We start from the raw sequence: 24852 nt of genomic DNA, 5'->3' as shown, positions 1-24852 counted from the left end.
TACTGGCATGATCTTTTTAGTAATTTAATGCTGTATTTATTTTATTTATTTATTTGGTTATGCCGGGTCTTAGTTGTGGCAGGTGGGCTCCTTAGTTGTGGTTCACAGGCTCCTTAGTTGCGGCTTGCCGGCTCCTTAGTTGTGGCATGCGAACTCTTAGTTGTGGCATGCATGTGGGATCTAATTCCCTGGCCAGGGATCGAACCCAGGCCCCCTGCATTGGGAGCACAGAGTCTTAACTACTGGGCCACCAGGGAAGTCCCCAATACAGGCACAATCTTAACTGGTTTTATAAGACATGATGCCTGAAGTGGCTGGAGGCTTAGACTTACTAAAATTAAAAAATTTTTTTTCTTTTACAGATACTGTTAGTATAAGGGAACAAGGCATATCTTCTCTCTGAAAGTGTACTTATTCCCTGAAAGCTCTACTACAGCAACACACAGTGGCTAGTCAGGATGGGCTCACATTAACAAAGCTACCAGGGCACCATGTCCAGTGAAAACACATGTAAAAGAACTAGAATGTGCTACAATGTGCATCTGGGGGAATTTAATCATGTTCATATAAGCAAGTTGCCTCATGTTAAATTGTTCATTTGATTTAAATGTTGGACTTCACCTCTAACAAGGCTACACTGACTTTACAGTGTGATTCGCCAACGTTTGTTGAGTGCTTACTGTCTGTTAGGTATTGGGCAATGACTTTCACAAATATTCTTTTATTTTTAATCCTTCAAAAACCTATGAGGGGGCTTCCCTGGTGGCGCAGTGGTTGAGAGTCCACCTGCCGATGCAGGGGACGCGGGTTCGTGCCCCTGTCCGGGAAGATCCCACATGCCGCGGAGCGGCTGGGCCCGTGAGCCATGGCCGCTGGGCCTGCGCGTCCAGAGCCTGTGCTCCGCAACGGGAGAGGCCACAACAGTGAGAGGCCCGCGTAATGCAAAAAAAAAAAAAAAAAAAAACCTATGAGGTAAAAAAAAGAAAAACCTCTGAGGGAGGCACTCCTATCTTGCCTGTGACAAAAGCTGCTAACTAGCACCGAATATCCATTCTTTCCTTTTGCCTTGTAACAGAACCCAATAAGGGGGCAGCAACGTGTCCAGTTCAGACGACATCTCCCAGCCTTCTCTGTAGCTAAGTGTGTCCATGAGACCGAGACCAAGGCAAAAGGCCGTGTGGAACTTTCAGGAAGACTATTTAAGGGGAGCTGATGCACTGGGAGGTACACCCTTTGTCTCCGCTCCTCCCCCTTCTTATCCAAGATCACTCTTTGTGCTTTAGCCAACACATCTTGGCCTGCAAAGCTGGAGTTCCCAGACAATCAACTGACAGGCCCTGAATTGCCACCCCTGGGCTTTTTACATAAGGGAGTAAACCTCTGAGTGTGTAAGCCACCACTACAAGCAGTTGAACCTAATTCTGATACACACAGTTACAGAGATGGGGAAAATGAGACAGGTTAAGTGACACGCCAGAGGTAACTCAGCAGGTTAGGAGCGCGGATGCTACCCCAAGTCTGTCAGACTCCGTGGTTTATACTCTTAATAGCATGTAAGCTCTGTGAAGGCAGTACCTTTGCTGTGTTCACTGCTGGGTCCCTAGTGCTAGCACAGTGCCTGGCACACAGTAGGTACACAATAGCTGTCTCTCAGATAAATAAATGACTTTATTATATTGCCTTGTTAGTTTATCAGACCTGAGTTTAAATACAGACCCCATCACACTAAATCCTTTTAGAAATATTAAACACTTAGAGAAATACACTGTTTCTCAATAACATTAGGACATCAGTCAAACATAGAAAATAAAACCTAATGAACTGTAAAGCACTGAAATAAATCACAACAATTCTTGAGAAACAACACTAATAGGTTATTTTCTTACCTATAGTTACATCACCCTTGATTTCACTCTCTACACACACAACTGCTCCAGGTGCAATCTTCACACTGTAGGAAAAAAGGGTAACATTCATCATGTGTAAAGTTTAAAAATACTGTTATAGAAGCTATCTTGACACTGCAATGAGAAAAAGGTTAAAACAAATTGAGGGGAAAATGAAAAGTAAACTGTAAGATTTAATATATTATAAACTTCTCAAGTGGCACACCATCCACTGAGCTAAAATTATTTATCGTGCGTTCTTAAAATGCTTGAGAGGAAAAGAGGCTTTGGACTCTTTTAACACCAACATTGTTTCTAAATAGCAAAAAGCTCAAAACAATCTAGATGTTCATTAGTAGGGAACTGTTAATAAACTATGGTATACTATGAACTAATATACAGCATAATAAAGAATGAATAATCCTGTATGTAAAGAGTTGGAATGATCTCCAAGCTACATTGTTAAGTCAACAAAATCAAAGCCAGAAGATGGACGGTAACATGCCAGTATTTTGGTTAAGAAGAGGAAAAAGAATGTTCATTCAAAATAGTTAACAATGCAGCAATGTAATATTAATATAGAAATCAATGTAGAAATTTAAAATTTATAAATATTCCTATTTATTCTCTATGTATATGATAAAGCTGCTGATCAAGTGATATAAATTGTAGTGCAAATTATTCAAAAAATTAATAATTTCCAAATAATTTATTAATGTTTTTGATATTCTGCTGTGATCTTTTGTTGGACACAGCTGAATCTAGCTAAATGCTGCCCTAGCTGAGCCATGAGCTGACACGAAGAACTGTACCAAATGACTTCCCCATTAAACTGATAATCATTAAGTAACTCGTAGTCATTAATAATTTTTCTTAGTAGTAATGATATTATTCATGGTGTTAAATCTGCTCTCAGTTTCTATGAAATAACAATACCATTTTAGATATTTCTATTTTATATCTGTGTGGATTTTTCAAAATTTTGATTTCTAGTTGTTCATTGCAAGTTTATAGGAATATAATAATTTTGTATATTGACCTTGTATCTTGCAACCTTGCTAAACCCACTTAGTTCAAGTAGTTTTTTATACATTCTCTGGGATTTTCCATGCAAACCAGTTTCATGTAAACAATTTTGTTATCTGTGGATAGGGACAGTTTTATTTCTTCTTTTCCAATTTGTATTCATATTATTTATTTTCCTTCCCTTATTGTCCTGGCTAAGACTTCCAGTATGATATTAAGTAGAAGAGTGATGAAACCAGACATCCTTGCCATGTTCTAGCTCTACAAGATAAACAAAACCTATCAAAGTTTCTTCTAAGACATGAACTTCGCATTTCAAGTAAATTACTAAAACCTGGTATATAACAGTTGAAGTTTTCTTGACTTGCATGTTACAGCCTTGATTTATAAATTTTCCAAAAAGTTGTTTTCTCATTTCAGTAAATATCATATTTATATTTAAATAAATATTTGTATCACCACCAGCAAGGACTAGAAATCTAGAGTGCAATGATTCACTCATATCAATATCATTCTATATTCATGTATGAAAATACTTGCTTATTTATTGATTTATCTTTAATTAATTAATTAATTAATCTATCTTTGGCTGCGTTGGGTCTTCGTTGCTAAGCGCGGGCTTTCTCTAGTTGCTGTGAGCAGGGGCTACTCTTCCCTGCGGTGTGTGGGCTTCTCATAGCAGTGGATTCTCTTGTTGCGGAGCACGGGCTCTCTCTAGGTGCGCGGGCTTCAGTAGTTGTGGCTTGTGGACTTAGTTGCTCTGTGGCATGTGGGATCTTCCCGGACCAGGGCTCGAACCTGTGTCCCCTGCATTGGCAGGCGGGTTCTTACCCACTGCACCACCAGGGAAGAACCTACTTGCTTATTTTTAACATACAGTAGATATTATAAACAAATTTAATGGTACTTTCTATTTGTTTTTCATGTCTTTTTTGGATACTTCTTTGATTTTAAAAAATATTATTGCAAAGTTTTATTTTTTCAAATGTTTTACTGTGAAACAGAGTCATATGTTTTTAAAATTTGTCCTCCTTGATGACTGAAAATTTTCATTATATGTAACATGAACTTAAACAAGAAAACCTTACCATTCTAATAAAATACTTAAGTGTTTAGCACATTCAGCTTTTCTGAAATGACTTTTGAGTATCATTTACAACTGGTGCAACGTGTACAGTAGTACTAGTGTGTAACCGCTTAATATTTGTATTTTCTTGAATATTTCCAAACTATCTCTGGAAGAACAGGTAAGAAACAATCAATACTCACTGCCTTCAGAGAGAGGAGCTAGATAGCAGGGACACAAGGGTAGATGGAAGATTTTTTTCATTATAGATCATTTTTTAAATTGTTTGCATTTTGAATCACACAAATGCATTACCTATCCAATCAATCAATCAATAACTGATCAAATTTTCTTAAGGCCAGGTACTAAAGAAGTCCTGGATATGTTTCCATAATCAGGGTGAAACTTTATCCACTTTCCTGAAAAAGTCCCCCTCAAATCAGAATCCCTAAAAGTGTCTCCCCCTTTATTTTATCTAAAAATACATTCATGTAACTTGTAAGTATCATTTAATGAACTTTAGACTCCTTAGTTTCCCTTTAAGACCAGTTTTTCTGTTCTTCAAATCATTTCCCCCACTGCTTCAGCAACAATCCTCTTCAACCAAGGAAAAAATTATTATTTTTCATTAGCATTACTTCTCATTACTTTCAGTCTCCAAATAAGTAAACTGCTATCACAAATATAACCTGATTATACCATATTCACAATGGCATGGGTTAGAATATTTCTAGACAACTGTTCATAACTGTTCTGTGTCACATTACACCCAGGATGCTTGATATCGTACTAGCAGAAACATGACACAAGTCAATGGAGGGAAGAAATGAAAGGCTGTGTTATGAGATAAATGTGAATACTTGGAATATTCAATATGGTTATATTCTGGTCCATTTCTTATCTCATATTAGTTTGTTCAGGGTGATGAGGTGTTTTGTTTTTCCTTTAATGACAGCTATCCAATGATGATGCAGCTGTAATTTAACTGAGACACTAGGACATTTCTGGTGGCACTATCAGGACACCTCTTTGAAATTACTGTACCAATATGCATCAGGAATCATAAAAATATTCATAATGTGTGATCTAGGAAATCTATTTCTGGAGTTCTATCATCAAGAATTCAATAGGAGGAAAATATATGCACAAATTGGTCATTATAATATTATTCAGAACAGTGAAACATTGTTAATAACCTTGATAGCCATAAAAAGGGAGAGGTAATGAAATAAAATATTGCCACCAGCTTACTGGAACACTATGTACTCCTTAACAATAAAAACAAGGTAATACTAGCTTTTTACAGAAGTTAGCCCACCCCTGGTCTACATGGACAACTTATCTCTCCTTTCAAAATACCACTAAAACAACAGTAAAGGAATAAAAGAAGTACTATTCCCAAAGAGCAAGGGAGAGAAGGTAACAGCAGGTGACAGGTGTTGAGACCTTCAGAAGCCTGTAAGCAGCAGGAAGAGAGTCACGGAGGGGCTTAGCTTGGAGGCACCAGGCACTAGGGAAGGGGAGACAACGCGAGGCAACCAAGCAGTCAGATGTCTGCCCCCGGTCCCCATCCTCAGGGGCACAGCCGGATGATGACTGGACCCTCCATGAGGCGCTGCGCTTAAGATATCAAGCCAAGGGCTTCCCTGGTGGCGCAGTGGTTGAAAGTTCGCCTGCCAATGCAGGGGACACGGGTTCGTGCCCCGGTCCGGGAAGATCCCACATGCCACGGAGCAGCTGGGCCCGTGAGCCGTGGCCGCTGAGCCTGCGCGTCCGGAGCCTGTGCTCTGCAACGTGAGAGGCCCGCATACCGCAAAAAAAAAAAAAAAAAAAAAAAAGATATCAAGCCAAAGCCAGGTGACAATGACGGGGAGAGCAACAGTGAGACCACCAGCACCCCTTCCCCATGTGCCTTCCTGGTCTCACACAGAATTTCAGGCAGCAAGGAGATAAGAAGATGATTCTTTCCTACAGAAACTACCAGACATCCCGAGTTCTTCAATGAAAAACTCAGCTTCCTGCCTGACTTGCTCTACCCTGAAACACATCAGAGGACAAGCCTCATGCATATACCTGGAGCTCCCAGCTGTGCTGTTCTCATGCTTAACAATGCACAGAATGGACAGAAGGCCATTATCAGATACATCCAGAAAGCCTCCAACTAAGAAGGAAAAAACCAAAACCAACAGGAAAAAAAACAGTTTGAGGAAACACAGTTAATTCAGACACACAACCCTTATAACTGAGAGAAATGAGATACTAGTGCATAAATGAAGACAGAAGCCTATGAACAAGGAACAGAGTCTAAGAAAGAGGTGCTAGAAATAAAAAACACGACTGATAGTTAAAATTCACTAGAAGGATGGAGGTTAAAAAAAGAGCTCTCCCAGAAAGCAGAACAAAATGTAAAGAAAAAAGAGAAAAGGCAAGACGGTTAGAGGACCAATACATGAAGTATAAAAGTAATCCCAATAAAAGTTATCTTGAAAGGAGAAAATAGAGATATTGGTGGAGAATAAACTATGAAAGAATAACATACGAAAATTCCCCGGGACAAAGGCTATCAATTTCCACTCCGGAAGGACTCACTGAATGCATAACACCCATGGCAAGTACCATTATCATAACATTTTTGAACACTATAGAGAAGATCCTCAAAAGTTTCCAGGGGTGGGGGGTGGAACAGTCACACACGGAGGGGAAGAAATAATCAGAATGGCATCAGATTTCTTAAGAGCAATACTGGATACTACAACACCAGCAAACAATCCCTACAGAAGTCTGAGTGAAAACTACTTTTAACCTAGAGCTGTTTATCCAGCCAAACTAGCAAACAACTACGGAAGGAAAATAAAGACATTTTTAGACTTGCAAGGACTAACAAAAAAAATCTCCTATGCACTCTTCATTAGGAAGCTAATGAAGGATGTACTTAGCTAAATAAAAGTAAACCGACAGACAAGACAGATTCTAGAAACAGAGGCTCCAGTGTGCAAGGACAGAGGGAAACATCAGGATAACAGCTGTGCATCAGTCTTAGAGAGCAAAGTTGACAGAGGACTTCAAAGGGAAGATTTCTAGGAAAAAAGAAAAAACCAGAAAGATTATGTGATGAGCATTTGGAAAAAAATTTTACGAGGCATTTGACATATCATGTACTGACATATCAGTACATATCTGTACTGATATGAAAAATATCAGTACATAGAAAAGAAAGAAAATGAAAAATGAAGTTATTTGGTTAAATTTTAGATGAACTCAGCTTGAGGTATCCATGGAGAAAGACCCAGTATATCCAGATCTGGAGCCATGAGAGAGTTCTAGACCAGAAATACAGCTCTGAAGAGTCAGAAGGGTACAAACTCTTTAATATGTTTCTCCATCATTCATATTCCAGAATCCTCCCAAATATTCCCTAATATAAATGAAAAGTGACACCAAAACTAAATATTTTTAAAAATCACCACTTCCTTACTGATGTGAAAAACTAAAAAAAGACGTGCAAGAATTTTTCTTCTATAAATTTCTGTGAACAAACTTTCCTACCACAAAGTATTTTTAAAGCTCTAAGTAAAAAGAATATCAAACCAAAAACTCATAATCCCTGGGTCTATCTTCAAGAAATGTTGTTGAGACTAGACACAGCTATGTCTGCTCCCATCATTTTAACAGGCACTGACTTTCTACAAGGAACAAGTTAATAAAATTTTAAACTGATCCATCTGGGTTACTACGTGTCACTTGTCTGCTGAAATCACAGAAAACATAAAACCTTTCTACTGAATAGAAGAAAGAAAAAACTTCAGTGACATGAAGTAGAAAACAGAAAATGGTCCAAACCTCTCATTTTCTAGATGAGGAAACTGAAGCCCAGAGACTTCAAATGTCTTGAAGCAAAGTTCATTTCCGGGACATCATTATCCTAACACCAGTCATCTCTTTTCTGTTAGCTGAAAGTTTCCTGGAAACATCCTGTCATTTTGGATATTCTTTCTGTGACAGCTGAATGATGCTGCCCTTGAATGTATCAACGTTTGTAAATGTTTTTTCAAGTTGGTTTGTGTGTTTAAAAAAGCAAGTTTAGGGCCTCCCTGGTGGCGCAGTGGTTGAGAGTCCGCCTGCCGATGCAGGGGACGCGGGTTCGTGCCCCGATCCCGGAGGATCCCACATGCCGCTGAGCGGCTGGGCCCGCGAGCCATGGCCGCGGAGCCTGTGTGTCCGGAGCCTGTGCTCCGCAACGGGAGAGGCCACAGCAGTGAGAGGCCCGCGTACAGCAAAAAAAAAAAAAAAAAAAAAAAAAAAAAAAAAAAGCAAGTTTATTAAGCCCTGGACAAATAAATTAACCTCTATAAAACATCTCATTTTAGACATGATTTCCCATCCCAGTTTTGCATTCCCTCAGCCTCCCTCTCGCTATGATTTTTTTATGAAAAAAGTATTATCTAACGTTTAACTTATCCTGGGCAAGCGAGAACAGGTGAGACTCAGAAATGCCCTGTCTTCAGTTTTATGCAGAAGGAAGAGGCTCCAGGTAGTGTGTGTTACAATCAGCACACTTTGTGAGGCAGGAATAATTAAACTCACCGCTAGATCAATTAAAACGTGGTCCGAACATCTCCACGTAGACCTCACTGTACCTGGGAGTGATGGGGCGGACGGGGAAACAGGCAGCTGGGAGAAGGCTTAGCCAAAGACCTACCTATTAAAACAACAATCAACACCACCTTCATCTCCACTGCACACTACTATACACTGTGCATAATATTCCTAGCAGATCTTTCCTCATTATCTTATGAAAAAGATTACAATTACCTGCCTAAAGAGAAGAAAAACCTAAATGTTAATTTATGGCACCCAAAACAAGGTTTGTCGGTTTTCTTTTTCCGAGACAGTCACCAGAGAGTGCTCAACACTGCTGCTGTGGGAAACGGTTTAACTTAAGCGTGTCCCCATCCCAGCCGCTCCTTTCCACCCAGAGTGCCCAGCCAGTAAGACCACTGGAGAAGCAGCCCTAGGGCCTGTCCCCACGCGTCTACAAAGCAACTAGTTCTGGTCCAGGCGCGGCCCCCCCGGAGCCCGTCTACACAAACACACAGCGCCCACGACAGGCAGGAAGGGATTGGGGAGCGGCCGGCACTCCCGTGTGTGTCGGGGACACAGGTCAGCTATAGCCACCCCGAAGGCAGCGAAAGGGAAGGGGACGGTTCCTCCGTGTCCGGGGCGGGGGACAACACCCTCCTCCCCTCGCAGCCCCGCCCGAGACCGCTTCCGCGCAGGCGCGTGGCGGAGGAGAGCCGGAGAGGTCGCGGAGGGACCGAGAACCAGAAGCTTCCCTGCCCCATTCCGTATACCTTCCCGGGCCGCTCTACCGCTACTCCGTCGTCCCCTCCCTCCGCGGACGCCCAGGTCTGGGCCTTAGGAACCGTCTAAGCCGGGCGCCCGGGATAAGACACCATCTAAGTCCCCACCACAGGCGACCAGGAACAGGTTCCACCCCTGCGGAGAGGACAGAACAGGCTTTTCTCAGACAGCGACCCACCTTTTTTGAGTCTTTTCCGCCATGGTTTGGGCCTGACTTCCAGTTGGATCTACACAACCGCCTGGGCAAAGCGACGATCTCTACGAACGATTGCAGAGCCTGGCAGGATCGGGAAGGGGCGGAGCCTGGGGCTGCTCGCGGGGGCGGGGCGGGGCGGGGCGGGGCGGAGTGGGGCCGGGGGCGGGGCCGGCTCTGGTTTAAGGTTCCACTTCGCCGGGGTAAGCGGATTTGTGCCGGGGGTCGGTGCGTGGCCACCATCTGGTTTTAGCGCAATCCGGGGATTGATGGACTCGGATTTTAAACAGCCGTTTAGTTTGATCCAACGCACGTCATTGAGACCTCATTATACCCACTGTTCATTCTCAGTCTCCCTTCCTTAAGCATCCTACTGCTAAACCCTGGGCCCTTTTCCCTTTCAGTGTGAGCTCGTTATTCCCGTAAATTAAGTACCCTCTACCTGCTGTCGGTCTCAGGTTAATATCTCTAATGCTGTCCTCCTTGCTGGGCTGATTATTCGATTGCCTACTTCACGTGTCCACTTGGGTCTTATGAAACCTAAAATGTCCAGAACAGAGCTTTTGATTTACGCCCTTGCCCTCTCTCCAGAGGATCCAAGTTGGTCATTTGATCTCTGTCTAGTAAAGGAGTCCGCCATTCACCCAGTTGCTCAAGCAAGAAACTCAACAGTCATCCTTGGCAGTCGTCACCTCTCCGTACATAACTCACCGGCAAGTTCTGCTGTTCCTACATCTCATTCTTACACTTTGCATCATTTACTCTGCCACCTCTCTAATCTAACCTCCCCCTGTAGCCTGCCCCTTCCACCCGTGACCTCTGAAATCACACCCCCATCCAAGCCACTCTCCTGTAGCTAAAATCATCCTTTAAAAACCAAATTCAGTTATTTTACTTCCCATTCCTTTTAAAATCCAGCCCCTGCCCAGTTCTCTCTTCTTTAATTTCATGTTCTCTTCCTCTTTCTCTAATCACACTTTCATTCTCCAGGAAGCCAGGCTGAATCAGAGACCCAAACGGCTTCCACCTGCCCTCGGCCCCACCCCGCTTCTGACTCTAGTCTCAGATGTCATATACTGGGCGTATCAGCCAGGGTTCGACCACAGAAACAGAACCACTAGGAGATAATATACTAAGAGATTTATTGCAGGGAATTGGTCAGCGTGATTGTGGGGCTGGCTAGGCAGGTGAGAAATCTTCAGGGCAGGCTGGAACTCCGACACATGGAGTGAAGCCCTGTCTACAGGTGGACTTTCTTCAGGAAGCTCCAGCTCTGCCCCAAGGCCTTTTAACTGATTGAATCAAGCCCACCCAGATTATCTAGGATAATCTCCATTCCTTAAAATCAGCTGGTTATGGCATTTAATCACATCAACAAAATACTTTCACTACATCACCTAGACTGGCGTTTGAATAACTGAGAACTGTAGCCCAGCTCAGTTGATACAAGAAACTGACCTTCATTCTCAGAGAAGCCTCTCTGACCACTGAGTCAGAAATAGGTCACTCTTATATGTATATGTATAACTGAATCACTTTGCTATACACCTGAAACTAGCAAAACATTGTAAATCAACTATAGTCCAATATAAAATAAAAATTTTTTAAAAATAGGTCGCTCTTGCTATACTGTTGGTTATCTCCAAGGGATAAGGATAGCATCCATCACCAGCTGTACTTCTTTTACCACCTCCCCCAAAGACTAAGTTCCATGAAAGTAAGGCCATATGAGTTTGTCCCTACTCTTTACTCACTGACCACAGTACCTGACACATAGTTGATACTCAAAAAAAACCTGTTGAATAAATATATGGATGAATTTAAAACATCCTATTGTCTCCAAGCATGTAAACACTTATTCTTTTTTTTTTTTTTGGCGGTACGCGGGCCTCTCACTGTTGTGGCCTCTCCTGTTGCGGAGCACAGGCTCCGGACGCGCAGGCTCAGTGGCCAGGGCTCACGGGCCCAGCCGCTCCACGGCACGTGGGATCTTCCCAGACCAGGGCACGAACCCGTGTCCCCTGCATCGGCAGGCGGACTCTCAACCACTGAGCCACCAGGGAAGCCCAACACCTATTCATTTTTAAGCAATGTCTGTCTAAATCAATTTGAAAGACTTCCATGGCCCAGTCAGAATGGCCATCATCAAAAAATCTACAAATAGTAAATGCTGGAGAGGGTGTGGAGAATAGGGAACCCTCTTGCAATGTTGGTGGGAATGAAAATTGATACAGCAACTATACAAAACAGTATGGCGGTTCCTTAAAAAACTAAAAATAGAACTACCATACGACCCAGCAATCCCACTACTGGGCATATACCCTGAGAAAACCATAATTCAAACAGAGTCATGTACCACAATGTTCATTGCAGCTCTATTTACAATAGCCAGGACATGGAAGCAACCTAAATGTCCATCGACAGATGAATGGATAAAGAAGATGTGGCACATATATACCATGGAATATTACTCAGCCATAAAAAGAAACGAAATTGAGTTATTTGTAGTGATGTGGATGGACCTAGAGTCTGTCATACAGAGTGAAGTAAGTCAGAAAGAGAAAAACAAATACCATATGCTAACACATATATATGGAATCTAAAACAAAACCAAAAAAAGGTTCTGAAGAACCTAGGGGCAGGACAGGAATAAGGACACAGACGTAGAGAATGGACTTGAGGACACGGGGAGGGGGAAAGGTAAGCTGGGACGAAGTGAGAGAGTGATATGGACATATATACACTAAGAAACGTAAAGTAGATAGCTAGTGGGAAGCAGCTGCATGGCACAGGGAGATCAGCTCAGTGCTTTGTGACCCCCTAAGGGGGTGGGATAGGGAGGGTGGGAGGGAGACTCAAGAGGGAGGGGATATGGGGACATATGTATATGTATAGCTGATTCACTTTGTTATACAGCAGAAACTAACACCACTGTAAAGCAATTATACTCCAATAAAGATGTTAAAAAAAAAAAAAAAGACCTCCATGGCATGGGTGCTAGTGTTCTCCAGAGAAGCAGAAGCCATGGGAGACACATTTATTTTAAGGAACTGGCTCACGTAGTTACGCAGACCCCCAGGCTAGAAGAAGTTGATCTTGCAGTCTCAAATCCAAAATCTACAAGCGGAAAATTCAGGCAGGGTTTCTATGAGGCAGAATTGCTTTCTGCGGAGGGGAAACCTCAGTCTTTGGTCTTTTTTTTTTTTTTTTTTTAATTTAATTTAATTTATTTTTGGCTGCATTGGGTCTTCGTTGCTGCACACGGGCTTTCTCTAGTTGTGGCGAGCGGGGGCTACTCTTCATTGCGGTGCGCAGGCTTCTCATTGTGGTGGCTTCTCTTGTTGCAGAGCACAGGCTCTAGGCACGTGGGCTTCACTAGTTGTGGCACGTGGGCTCAGTAGTTGTGGCTCATGGGCTTTAGAGCGCAGGCTCAGTAGTTGTGGTACATGGGCTTAGTTGCTCTGCGGTATGTGGGATCTTCCCAGACCAGGGCTTGAACCCGTGTCCCCTGCATTGGCAGGCGGATTCTTAACCACTGCGCCACCAGGGAAGTCCAGTCTTTGGTCTTAAGGCCTTCTGCTGATTGGATGAGGCCCACCCACATTTTGTTTATTTTATTTATTATTTTTGGCTGTGTTGGGTCTTCATTGCTGCACGCGGGCTTTCTCTAGTTGCGGGGAGCGGGGGCTACTCTTCGTTGTGGTGCGCGGGTTTCTCATTGCGGTGGCTTCTCTTGTTGTGGAGCATGGGCTCTAGGTGCGCGGGCTTCAGTAGTGGCAGCACGTGGGCTCAGTAGTTGTGGCTCGCAGGCTCCAGTAGTTGTGCCTCGCGGGCTCTAGAGCGCAGGCTCAGTAGTTGTGGCGCATGGGCTTAGTTGCTCCTCGGCATGTGGGATCTTCCCAAACCAGGGCTCGAACCCGTGTCCCCTCCATTGACAGGCAGATTCTTAACCACTGCACCACTAGGGAAGTCACCCCCCACATTTTGGATGGTAATATGTTTTACTAAAATTCTACTGATTTAAATCTGATTTTAATTTCATCTTAAAAATACCTTTGCTGCAATATTTAGACTGGTAATGACCAAACAGCTGGGCAGCATAGCCTGAGTTGACACAAAATTAACCATCATGGCATGCTTGTAAAAAGAACCATTTTATCAATATTAGCTACAGTGTCTAGGGCCTATAGGCCTTTCGGGGAGCCTATAAAATGTTTGAGACCTGCAAATAAAATGTGCTGATTCCAAAATGCAAAAAGTACAAGTATGAATTAATAAATATTTAATTCAATGACAAAAAGCATAACCTTTTCCCTAACAAATTAAGGGCAACTCAATTCTTCTGAACCTAGCAAGTATATTTAATGGGGGTTTTGACTGCATTTTAATATGTTTACTATGATGTGAGCTTATTCATTGCTTAGGGAGCCCTTTTCTCCCATTAATTGCTGTACTGTTTGTCTAGGTCTTTGTGCCATCTGTGGCCTGGAATAAACTATCCATCTGTTTGGATACATCCTTCCAGAGCCAAGTTAAGCATTCCCCCTTCTCCACTTCCCCTGCATTTAAAAAATTCCTTATCTCTGCAGATGATTGCTTCTTTATTTGTCCACTACAGTGTGCCAGTGGTATACGGCACCTATAGTTCTTTAATGCAAGTATTTGTTGCCATTTCCTTCTCCCTAGTAGATTCAGAGCTACTTGAGGGCAGGAACCGTATCTTATTCATCCTTCTACTCCAAGTGCTTAGCACAGGTCTGTCATAAAATGGTAGCCCAGGGACTTCCCTGGTGGTGCAGTGGTTAAGAATCTGCCTGCCAATGCAGGGGACACGGTTTCGAGCACTGGTTCGGGACGATCCCACGTGCCGTGGAGCAACTAAGCCCATGCACCACAACTACCGAGCCTGTGCTCTAGAGCCAGCCAGCCACAACTACTGAAGCCCGCACACCTAGAGCACGTGCTCCGCAACGAGAAACCACTGCAATGAGAAGCCTGCGCACCACAACGAAGAGTAGCCCCCGCTCGCTGCAACTAGAGAAAGCCCGCGAGCAGCAACAGCAAAAAAAACCCAACACAGCCAAAAACAAATAAATAAATAAATTTATTTTTTAAAATAATAAATAAATAAAATGGTAGCCCAATAATGCTCAACATTTTTATTATTCAATTGTGTTACCTTCAACTACATTCAACCAAACAGCTTTATCCTCCATGCTTTTACATACGTTATCTAATCTTCATAACAGTTCTGTTGAAGACAACACAGCAATTCTGCTGAATAACTGTCATTATTATATAGAATTTTAAGATGAAGTTGTTCAGTCTCAGAGAGGGGACTGATTTGCTCAGAGTTCTCTAGCTAATTGGAGGCTTTCTTTCATGTTTTCTCTTCTGTGAAGAGCTGTCTCCCACTAACAGGGGGTCCTTGCCCTTAAGATGCTTTTGAATCAGGCTATACTCTCCCATCCCTTATTTAAGGCTGCTTGCTCTTCCATGTGCCTTCAGAGATGAAAAGTGGCTGGTCTGGGATGGCGCTGTAATGCTCTGGGCTCAGTAGATGGACCTCTACCCGCCAAGAAATGGCCTCTTGTTCTTGTCTTGCTTGTAGGCAGCGTCTCTTGGATTTCTTGTCCACACCCTAAAGAAGAGCTTCTCTTTAAATGTTCCTCTCCACACTTTAGCTTCCTTAAAACCTTTCAGATTTTAACAAGTACTTACTGAGTACATCGTACGCACCCAGCACTGTTCTATGTGTAGGGGGTACAGCAATAAACAAAACAAAGCTCCTCCCTTGCAGAGCTCACATTGTAGCAGGGAGATGGGCAATAAACTAATCGAGAAATAGGTATGTAAAGGGTGGTGACTAGGTACTATAAAAAAAAAGAAGAAATAGCATAAGGAAATAGTATAAAGAGCCTAAGGAGGAAATGGTTGGGAGGGGGAACCGGCCTCCCTTCCTCACAGTTCGTGTTCTTGTTCCCCCTCCCCAGTCGGGTGAGTTGACTGTCCACAGTTGGAAAATGAGATTTTCCATTTACTTAGTGAGAAGAATATGAAAGTCAGATGACTGGAAAGGCAAATACTGCAGTATATAAACAAAACCAGAACTTCTGAAAGCAATGCTTTTCATACATATCCTTACTAGGTAATCTAACACCAGATGCGTTTTGGTTTCTATAGTGAGTTCCCTTTATCAGAAAGCCAACTTTTATACTGCTTATCTCCAGTGCTTTTGTTTGCCTTTTGCTCAGCCAGGCCTTCCTAAACCGTATAAAAAGATCAAAGAGAACCTGGTTGAGATTTCCAGGAAAGCATCAGTTAAGGATTCTGGAAAGGACAGTATCTTTTGTTCCAGTTCATGATGGATTGGCTTCAGCTGTTCTTCCTCCATCCTGTATCACTTTATCAAGGGGCTGCTTTTCCTTTTGCGCTTCTCTTTAATTATCTCTGCATTATGGATTCATTTTCCACTCATGCCAGGTAGGTTTGATGGCTAATTTTGCTCTTACGTCTATGAATACTATAGTAGATCAAAAAGCCCAGGTTGGAGTGCAGATGTGAGTATTAAATACTAATTACACTGGTTGTTTTTAAGTTATCATCACTGCCACCGATTATTGATTGCTTGATCATGATTATGTCTAATAGAGTGAATCAGAACTGGAAATTGACATCATGTCTGCATTGACTCAGCCAAAGTTTGATAGGGTCACATTAAGTAGGAAAAGGATGAAAATAAATGGGGGACAGGTGGATGTTGGGGTGATATAGGAATTCCCCAAATAGATGCATCTATAAATCAACCGTATGCCCCAGATGTTCTTTTTTTTTTTGCGGTATGCGGGCCTCTCACTGCTGTGGCTTCTCCCGTTGCGGAGCACAGGCTCCAGACGCGCAGGCTCAGCGGCCATGGCTCATGGGCCCAGCCGCTCCGCGGCATGTGGGATCCTCTCGGACCGGGGCACGAACCCGCGTCCCCTGCATTGGCAGGCAGACTCCCAACCACTGCGCCACCAGGGAAGTGCCCCCCCCAGATGTTCTTGAACAGTCTTAATTTCATGGAATTCTATCATTTTGAATAAAATTAAATTTTATTAAATATACAACTATGTGATTTTTTTAATGCCTTTGTCTGATTTCTCAGAGAAATGAAAAAAGTCAAAATAAATTGTTTGATTAGTTTTATCTCTACCTGGGATCCAAAATTACTGTCACTAGAGATTTGATAACTTGATTGAAATGATTTTTTATACCTAGTAAATTCAATACATTAGAGACAGTCCCTATTTTTTAAAAAAGGTTTTATGGAATATCCTTTTGTAAAGTGAAAATCCATTGCCAAAGTTCTACCTCTTAATAATTCACTTATTTTGGAAACTAAGATTTTTATATATTGGGGATTCATAAGTAAAATCTAGCTGTTTCTAGCAACCAGGATGGCTGAGTTCGATTAAACTATGGTAGGTTATTACATCTTCACAACTGGTTGATGGCACTTTACCTTTGTTTAGGAGACGAGGGAAGCAGTTGTTAAAAAGAAAAAGTTTCCTATTGAGAAAGAATCACAAACAATAAAGCAAAACAAGTGCAAAAATAAGGGCTAATTCCCATAGGTTAAGATTGCTGGCTTTGGGAGTTAGCCTGGTGAGTCCTGGTCCCTCACTTCCTGAGTGTCCTTGTGTATGTGAATAAACTCTCTGAGTTCATCTGTAAAATGGAAATAATAATGCCTACCTCATGGGATTGTTTTAAGGATTAAATGAAGATATTTCATATAAAGGAATTATTGGCCCAATGCCCAGAATAAAATAAGCACTCCAAAAAATCATGCATCCTGCATTGGACACGTGTAGACATAATAATGTTTACAAATCCCCAGGGCAGCTGCTTTGAGGAATAGCACTGTTTCATGTTTCACCTCTGCTGTGTAAGGAATAAGTGTTCTCCTCTATTTTCCAATGGCAGGGAGGCGAAGGCTTGGGCGGGTAGAGAAGGAGTCATTCCAAGCACAGGCTGAAGCTCAGGAATGGCCAGGGTCTGTGGAATAGAGCCTCGCACACTGAAGCACCTGCCGTCTCCCTCAAGAAAGAAAGAAATTCTTGCAAAGGCCTGTGCGTCACAGGCCAAAGAGCCATGATCTACACCCTGTGACATAGAGATTCATTCACTTTTCCTGTCCCTGTTTCAGATTTTTTTTTTCTGGCCTCTTTGTTCAGATTTATTAACTAGGCACCAGTTAAAAGGAAAAAACAAACAAATCTCCATATACTGTGGAAAGAAAAGCCGAGTCCTCATAATATGGAAACTCTGGTGCCTCTGCAGATCCAGAGGGCATCTGCTGGCTTCCAAAGGAGGCATGCTCCACAAACCACTTCACTGATGTATTTACAACATCATTTACAACATGTATTTACAACAATACAAAAAGCACCAAGTCATGAGAACTTAAAGTACAGTAGAGAGGATTGAGGGTAGATATAAAGACAAATATCATGGTATCACTTATATGTAGAATCTAAAAAATGATACAATGAACTTATTTACAAAACAGAAATAGACAATAGACTCACAGACAGAAAACGAACTATGGTTACCAAAGGGATAGCTGGGGAGGGGGTAGAGATAAATTAGGAGTTTGGGATTAACATATACACACGACTGTATATAAAACAGACGACAAGAACCTACTGTATAGCACAGGGGACTACACTCAATATCTTATAATAACCTATGATAGACAAAAATCTGAAAAAGAATATACATATGTATAACTGAATCACTTTGCTGTACACCTGAAACATTGTAAATCAACTATACTTCAATAAATTAAAAAAACAAAATATTATACTAATGATAGAAGCTTTACTCAAATAAGCAAATACTGTATGATTTTATTTGTATGGATTTGGAGAATAGGCTAAACTATGTATGCAGATGACAAAAATTATTAAACGATACACTTAAAGACTTTGTAATTGAGTTTTCAAACACTTATCAAAGGGAGGCATTGAGGGCCAGGGGGTGCAGCTCTGTGGAAAGGGAAGAGACTCACCTGTATGCGATGATGTCTAGAGTCCTCCTAGGTCCTGGATCCTAGATTCCCACCACTTTGGTTGGGCAGCAAGCGCAGGGCTGAGTGTGGCCCTACTGGGAAGCATTCCAGACCAGTCCCCACAGGATTGTTGGGGGCAGGTATCTCCCCACTGGCCTGGCAGACATCAAAGAGGGGTGCCCAGGGTCCCAGAGGCAGAAATCAAGATTTGTCTCCTGCTGAAGTGGTTTACACATGGACTCTGCCTCTACCCTCCCTGTTTCTCTCCTTCAGAAGAACAGGAGGAATACTTCAGAGTGACAACAGTGTGACTTCTGTAGGGGTGAGGGGGCGCCCACCTCCACTGGGTTCCACAGATGGGCTGCCACGGGAAGTGACTCATCTGTCGCACTGCTCTAAGGCGTTCTGTGTTCCAGGTACCTGTTCCTCCTGGTGGTAGGAGGAGCCCTGGCAGTAGCTGCCATGGGTTCCTTCGCTGTGCTGGTCTTCATCCCCGCTCTGTGCACCGTGGTCCTGATCCACTCGCTGGGCCCCCAGGACGTCCACAGGCTGACTTTCCTCTTTCAGATGAGCTGGCAGACGCTGTGCCACCTGGGTCTGCACTATACGGAGTATTATCTGCAAGAAGCTCCTTCCACGAGGTAAAGCAGCCCGTTCCTGTGTTCCTACGGAGCCCACCAGGGTTTGCTTGCACCGGGGTGCTGGTGGGGAGGACCTGGGCGTTGAGTTTGAATCCAAATTCTTCCACATCCCAGCAGTGTGATCTTGAGTGAGTCAGTCAACCTCTCTCAGCCTCAATGTCTTTTTCTGAAATAAAGGGTGTGTGTAAGTGTGTGTTGGGGGGATAGCAATACCTATCTTGCAAGCCTCTTAGGTTAGGGTTAATGAATGAATATAAGTGTAATTGTATGACTTATCTCCTAATAGCTACCATGTGCTGCCTGCATGGCACAGTGCCTGGCACTAGCTGTAATTCACATTGTGCCCGAGAAAGGGAGTGAACCAGGAGTCCCAGGGCCCACAGATGAGGCTGGCCTGCAGGTAACTAAGCAGAGTACACACACCTCAGTGTAGGTAGTTTAGACACATAGCCGGCAGCCTCCCCACTGTTTCAGTAGGACAGGAAAGGTATAAATCTACCATAAACCTTTGCTGCCTTCCCACACACCTGCTCTGCAAGAGTTTTACTTTCACTGACACTCAGCTCTTCCATCCCCCAGAAAAAGGGAAGTCACTCAATCCAGGAAAAAAAAAAAAATAGGGCGCTAATTACAGTCTAGGGACGTGTTTTCCTGAGCCAGTGAGATCACCAGGATTAGAGGGAATCAGGCATCTCTGCCATCCTGAAGCCTGTTGTTCCTGGCTCTCGCTGTGATCACCACTGGCCTGGCTTCATGGTCGCTCGGTGAACTGGAGGGGTGACCTGTCGAGGGGGTCACCTCTCTGATTCTAGCTGCTGTTGGTTGCCTTACTCTGCCATCCCTCCCACACCCAGAATCCTATTCTTTTTTTTTTTCCCCCAGGCTACATTATAATCCACTGTTTTGTTGTATAAAAAATTACTAAATCGTTTTGACATCCGTAAATTTTTTTTTTTAGTTTATTAATTAATTAATTTCTTTTTGCTGTGTTGGGTCTTCGTTTCTGTGCGAGAGCTTTCTCTAGTTTTGGCAAGCGGGGGCCACTCTTCATCGCGGTGCGCGGGCCTCTCACTATCGCGGCCTCTCTTGTTGCGGAGCACAAGACGCGCAGGCTCCAGACGCGCAGGCTCAGTAATTGTGGCTCACGGGCCCAGTTGCTCCGCGGCATGTGGGATCCTCCCAGACCAGGGCTCGAATCCCTGTCCCCTGCATCGGCAGGCAGACTCTCAACCACTGCGCCACCAGGGAAGCCCCAGAATCCTATTCTTTATTCTGACTGTTTTCACCAAAGGCTCCAGGGCTTGCTTCTCTGAAGAAGAGGCAAGATGGTGGGTGGATAGGGAGTGGGGAGTACTGACCGGGATGTGGTGACTTAGGATTTCAGGAGGAAGCCCGGACCTGATAGGGGCTGGAGGAGCAAGTTGAACAGAATCTGGCTGCACGGGAGGGAGGCTGAACCTGAGCTGAAGCGGGAAGATGTGTTAGTTTGCTCTGGCTCTCATACAAAGTACTGCGGACAGGGTGGCTTCAACAGCAAACATTTACTTCCTCTGGAGGCTGGAAGTCCAAGGTCAAAGTGTTGGCAGGTTCAGCTTCTCCTGAGGCCTCTCTCCTTGGCTTGTAGATACCGTCTTCTCCCTCTGCTTTCACATGGTCTTCCCTCTGTGTGTGTCTGTGTCCTTATCTCTTCTCATATGGAAACCAGTCATCTTGGGTTAGGGCCCACCCTCATGACCTTGCTTTACCTTAATTACCTCTTAAAGACCCATCCCCAAATATACACATTCTGAGGTACTGGACGTTAGGTCCCCAACATATGAATTTGGGGTGGGGGAGGACACATTCAGCCCTTAACAGAAGAGGACTGAACAGGGGTTAGTGGCATTTGGTGGCCACTTTGCTTACTGTTTGATAGGTCAAGTAAGGAGATCAGTTGTCCTTAAGTTCTCAGACACAGAAGCAGCAACGGTTGGGAAACAGAGCCATCTTTTCCCCACAGGACAGTGTTCCTGGCTGTAGAGTGTGTCACTGTAGCTCTCATTAATTTTCTCCATGGTCAGCAGGATCTTCTCTACTGTGTGATGGTGACGCAGGAACAGGTCAGCTGATTGGTGAAGAACACAGCTCAAATGCTAATGACTCAACACATACCCTGAGCCTCTAGCTTGATTCGCTCTTCCTCAGCCCAAATCCCGAAGCCTTCAGAATCTTGCAGTCAGGGACTGGTTCACAGTCCAAATCTCCAGCTTCCTGTAGTCTCTATAGGAAGAACTAAGACTAAACAGAACTAAGGTCTTGTTTCTTCTGTGACAAATTTCTCCCTGACCTCGATCCTAATCTTTATAAGGTATTCTTAGAAATACTATAATCAACGTTTCACTGTAATATTCCTCGTCATTCTTTTATTTGCCTCTAATGATTCATTTCTCCATTTACCGTTCCATCCTGCTCAGAGGAGCCTGTGGTTCCAGATTAATCCAAGAGTCTTTGTGGGGGAAACTGCAGGCCATGAGATTGGTCTTAATTGTTTAGAGCCACCCATTGGCCACTGGGTCTCTCTTTTTTTTTTTTTTAGTATTTATTTGGCTGGGCTAGGTCTTAGTTGTGGAACGTGGGATCTTTAGTTGCGGCATGCAGACTCTTAGTGGCAGCATGCATGTGGGATCTAGTTTCCTGACCAGGGATCAAACCTGGGCTCCCTGCATTGGGAGCATGGAGTCTTAGCCACTGGACCACTAGGGAAGTCCCTGCCACTGGGTCTTGGGTGAGGCGCTGCAAGGGGATAAAGTAAATGTGGAGTGTTTTTACATTAAAGAAAAACTCTCTTTCAGGTTCTGCGTCACTCTTTCTTCCCTCATGCTCTTGACCCAGAGGGTCACATCCCTGTCTCTGGACATTCGTGAGGGGAAAGCGGCAGCAGCAGCAGGAGGCATCAGGAACAAGAGCTCTTTGTCTGAGCATCTGTGGAAGGCTCTGCCCTATTTCAGCTACTTGCTCTTTTTCCCTGCTCTCCTAGGAGGCCCCCTGTGTTCCTTCCAGAGATTTCAGGCTCGTGTTCAAGGGTCCAGCAGTTTGTATCCCAGGAACTCTTTCTGGGTTCTGACCCGGAGGGGTCTGCAGATTCTGGGACTAGAGTGTCTGAAGGTTGTGGTGAGGCAGGTGGTGAGCGCAGGAGCAGGACTGACGGACTGCCGGCAACTGCAGTGTGTCTATGTCACGTGGTCCACCGCCGGGCTCTTCAAACTCACCTACTACTCCCACTGGCTCCTGGATGACTCCCTCCTCTACGCAGCGGGCTTTGGACCTGAGTTTGGTCAGAGCCCCGGTGAGGAGGGATACATCCCTGATGCGGACATTTGGACTCTGGAAACAACCCACAGGATAGCCCTGTTCATCAGAAAGTGGAACCAGAGCACAGCTCGGTGGCTCCGACGCCTCATTTTCCAGCAGGGCAGGACCTGGCCCTTGTTGCAGACGTTCGTCTTCTCGGCTTGGTGGCACGGACTCCACCCGGGACAGGTGTTTGGTTTCCTCTGCTGGGCTGTGATGGTGGAAGCCGACTACCTGATTCACACCTTTGCCAACGTGTTCATCAGATCCTGGCCGATGCGAGTGCTCTATAGAACTCTCACCTGGGCCCACACCCAGCTCATCATTGCCTATATAATGCTGGCCGTGGAGGTCCGGAGCCTCTCCTCTCTCTGGCTGCTGTGGAATTCTTACAACAGCATCTTTCCCACGGTGTATTGTATTTTGCTTTTTTGTTTAGCGAAGAGAAAGCATAAATTTAACTGACATCTTTCCCCGATTTTCATCTTATACACCCATGAAACAGACTTTAGAAAGTACCAGATGGCGCCTTGAAGATGCAGGTGTTTGCACTTTTCTGTGATAAAAGTATTTTTTTCTTTTTTTAAGTATTGGATGTATGCACCTGAAGTATTGTTGACTTACAATGTTGTATTAGTTTCAGGTATACAGCAAAGTGATTCAGTTATACATATATATATTCTTTTTCAGATTCTTTTCCCATATAGGTTATTACAAAATATTGAGTTCCCAGTGCTAGGCAGTAGGTCCTTGTTGTTTATTTTACATGTAGTAGTGTGTATATATTACTCCCAAATTCCTATTCACCTTCTTTTTCAATTACTTTGTAGTCTTGGTGTCTGGTTCCAAAAGTCTGTGGAATGAATAAATGCTGATGGTGGGCCATGTAACATTTCAGGTGGGAATGCAAAACATCACATGAGATGTATTCGGTATACTTTTCCCTTTCTTCCCATCCATGCAGATAGCAGGTTCTAGGTTCACTGTCTCAGGACAGTATGCCACAGGGAGAGAACACATTGTGGAAAAAGGTTTATCAGTAATAAGATTATTCTACTTGTCTTTGAATCAAATCCATTGTTACAGGAAGAAGAGCCTTGAGGAAAAATAAAGTAGTGTTTTCTCCAAGGTTCAGTCCTGGGGAATCGTAATTGGGTTTGGGTGCAAAAAAAGTAAAATGTTCTATGACTTGACTTCATCAGCCAGATTTTTTTTTTTTTTTTTTTTTTTTTTTTTTTGCGGTACGCGGGCCTCTCACTGCCGTGGCCTCTCCTGTTGCGGAGCACAGGCTCCGGACGCGCAGGCTCAGCGGCCATGGCTCACGGGCCCAGCCGCTCTGCAGCATGTGGGATCTTCCCGGACCAGGGCATGAACCCATGTCCCCTGCATCAGCAGGCGGACTCTCAACCATTGTGCCACCAGGGAAGCCCCCTCAAGGAGTTTATAAAGCAGATACAGGTCAACGTGTCAACAGTATTCTCGTCTGGTAAAGATTTTAAACATGGCGAATGATGATATTTGTAGGTAAGAAATACATGTGACGAACCAGTAGTTTGGAAGTGGTGTCCAGCTCAGTTGTCTCTTTCCAACTCTCCCTCATTACATCTTCTTCTCCCCACGCCCCTGACAGGGACAACTGAAAACTTGCTCGTCACGCTTGACTTCTCCCTTTCTCCCACACAGTTCATCAGCAAATCTGCTTGATCAGTTCCTTTAAAATTTTTTTAAATTAATTAATTAGTTGGCTGAGTTGGGTCTTCGCTGCTGCATGCGGGCTTTCTCCAGTTGCAGCGGGGGCTACTCTTCACTGCCGTGCACGGGCCTCCCATCGCAGTGGCTTCTCCTGTTGCAGAGCACGGGCTCCAGGCATGCAGGCTTCAGCAGTTGTGGCTCGTGGGTTCTAGAGCACAGGCTCAGTAGTTGTGGCGCACGGGCCTAATCACTCCGCGGCATGTGGGATCTTACCGGAACAGGGGTCGAACCTATGTCCCCTGCATTGGCAGGCGGACTCCCAACCACTGCGCCACCAAGGAAGCCTTGATCAGTTCCTTTGAAATATACACTACGTCTCACCACCTCTCCCACCTCCATTGTATCTGGGACCCAGAGATGAGGGTGTCAGAATCAAGAAGCTCCCACGACCACTGCTGCTGCGCTCAGCACCTCCCGAGCCCCAGGGAGCTGAAGAACCGCCACCAGGACGTTGCTCTGGACACGCCCTCGTGTCCATGACCCTGCCTGCCAGCAGAAGACCGGCCAGAGCAGAGCGGGAAACTCCCTCCACCTCACTTTTG

The 24852-nt window shown here is 44.1% G+C and overlaps 2 protein-coding genes across 2 annotated transcripts in view; one reads left to right on the top strand and one right to left on the bottom strand.

The window, feature by feature from the left end:
- The window catches only part of DCTN6 (dynactin subunit 6), a 25018-nt gene extending 15401 nt beyond the window's left edge, over window positions 1-9617 (bottom strand). The window contains exons 1-2 of the mRNA XM_060085976.1: window positions 9518-9617; window positions 1887-1951 (exon numbers count right to left, since the gene is read on the bottom strand). Coding sequence (XP_059941959.1) covers window positions 1887-1951; window positions 9518-9540 — 88 coding nt within the window. The 5' untranslated portion in view covers window positions 9541-9617. The remainder of the gene's footprint in view (window positions 1-1886; window positions 1952-9517) is intronic.
- A 6279-nt stretch (window positions 9618-15896) lies between these two features.
- On the top strand, window positions 15897-23023 carry MBOAT4 (membrane bound O-acyltransferase domain containing 4). The gene is made up of 3 exons (XM_060086146.1): window positions 15897-16015; window positions 19004-19228; window positions 22060-23023. Exons 1-3 carry the CDS (start codon window positions 15897-15899, stop codon window positions 23021-23023), a joined length of 1308 nt encoding a protein of 435 aa, XP_059942129.1.
- Window positions 23024-24852: the final 1829 nt, after the last annotated feature.

The sequence above is a fragment of the Mesoplodon densirostris genome, chromosome 20 (assembly GCF_025265405.1).
Source record: "Mesoplodon densirostris isolate mMesDen1 chromosome 20, mMesDen1 primary haplotype, whole genome shotgun sequence".
In the NCBI taxonomy this organism is placed as follows: domain Eukaryota; kingdom Metazoa; phylum Chordata; class Mammalia; order Artiodactyla; family Ziphiidae; genus Mesoplodon; species Mesoplodon densirostris.
Note: the sequence above shows the minus strand (reverse complement) of the source record. Positions and strands in the feature narration are given on the sequence as shown.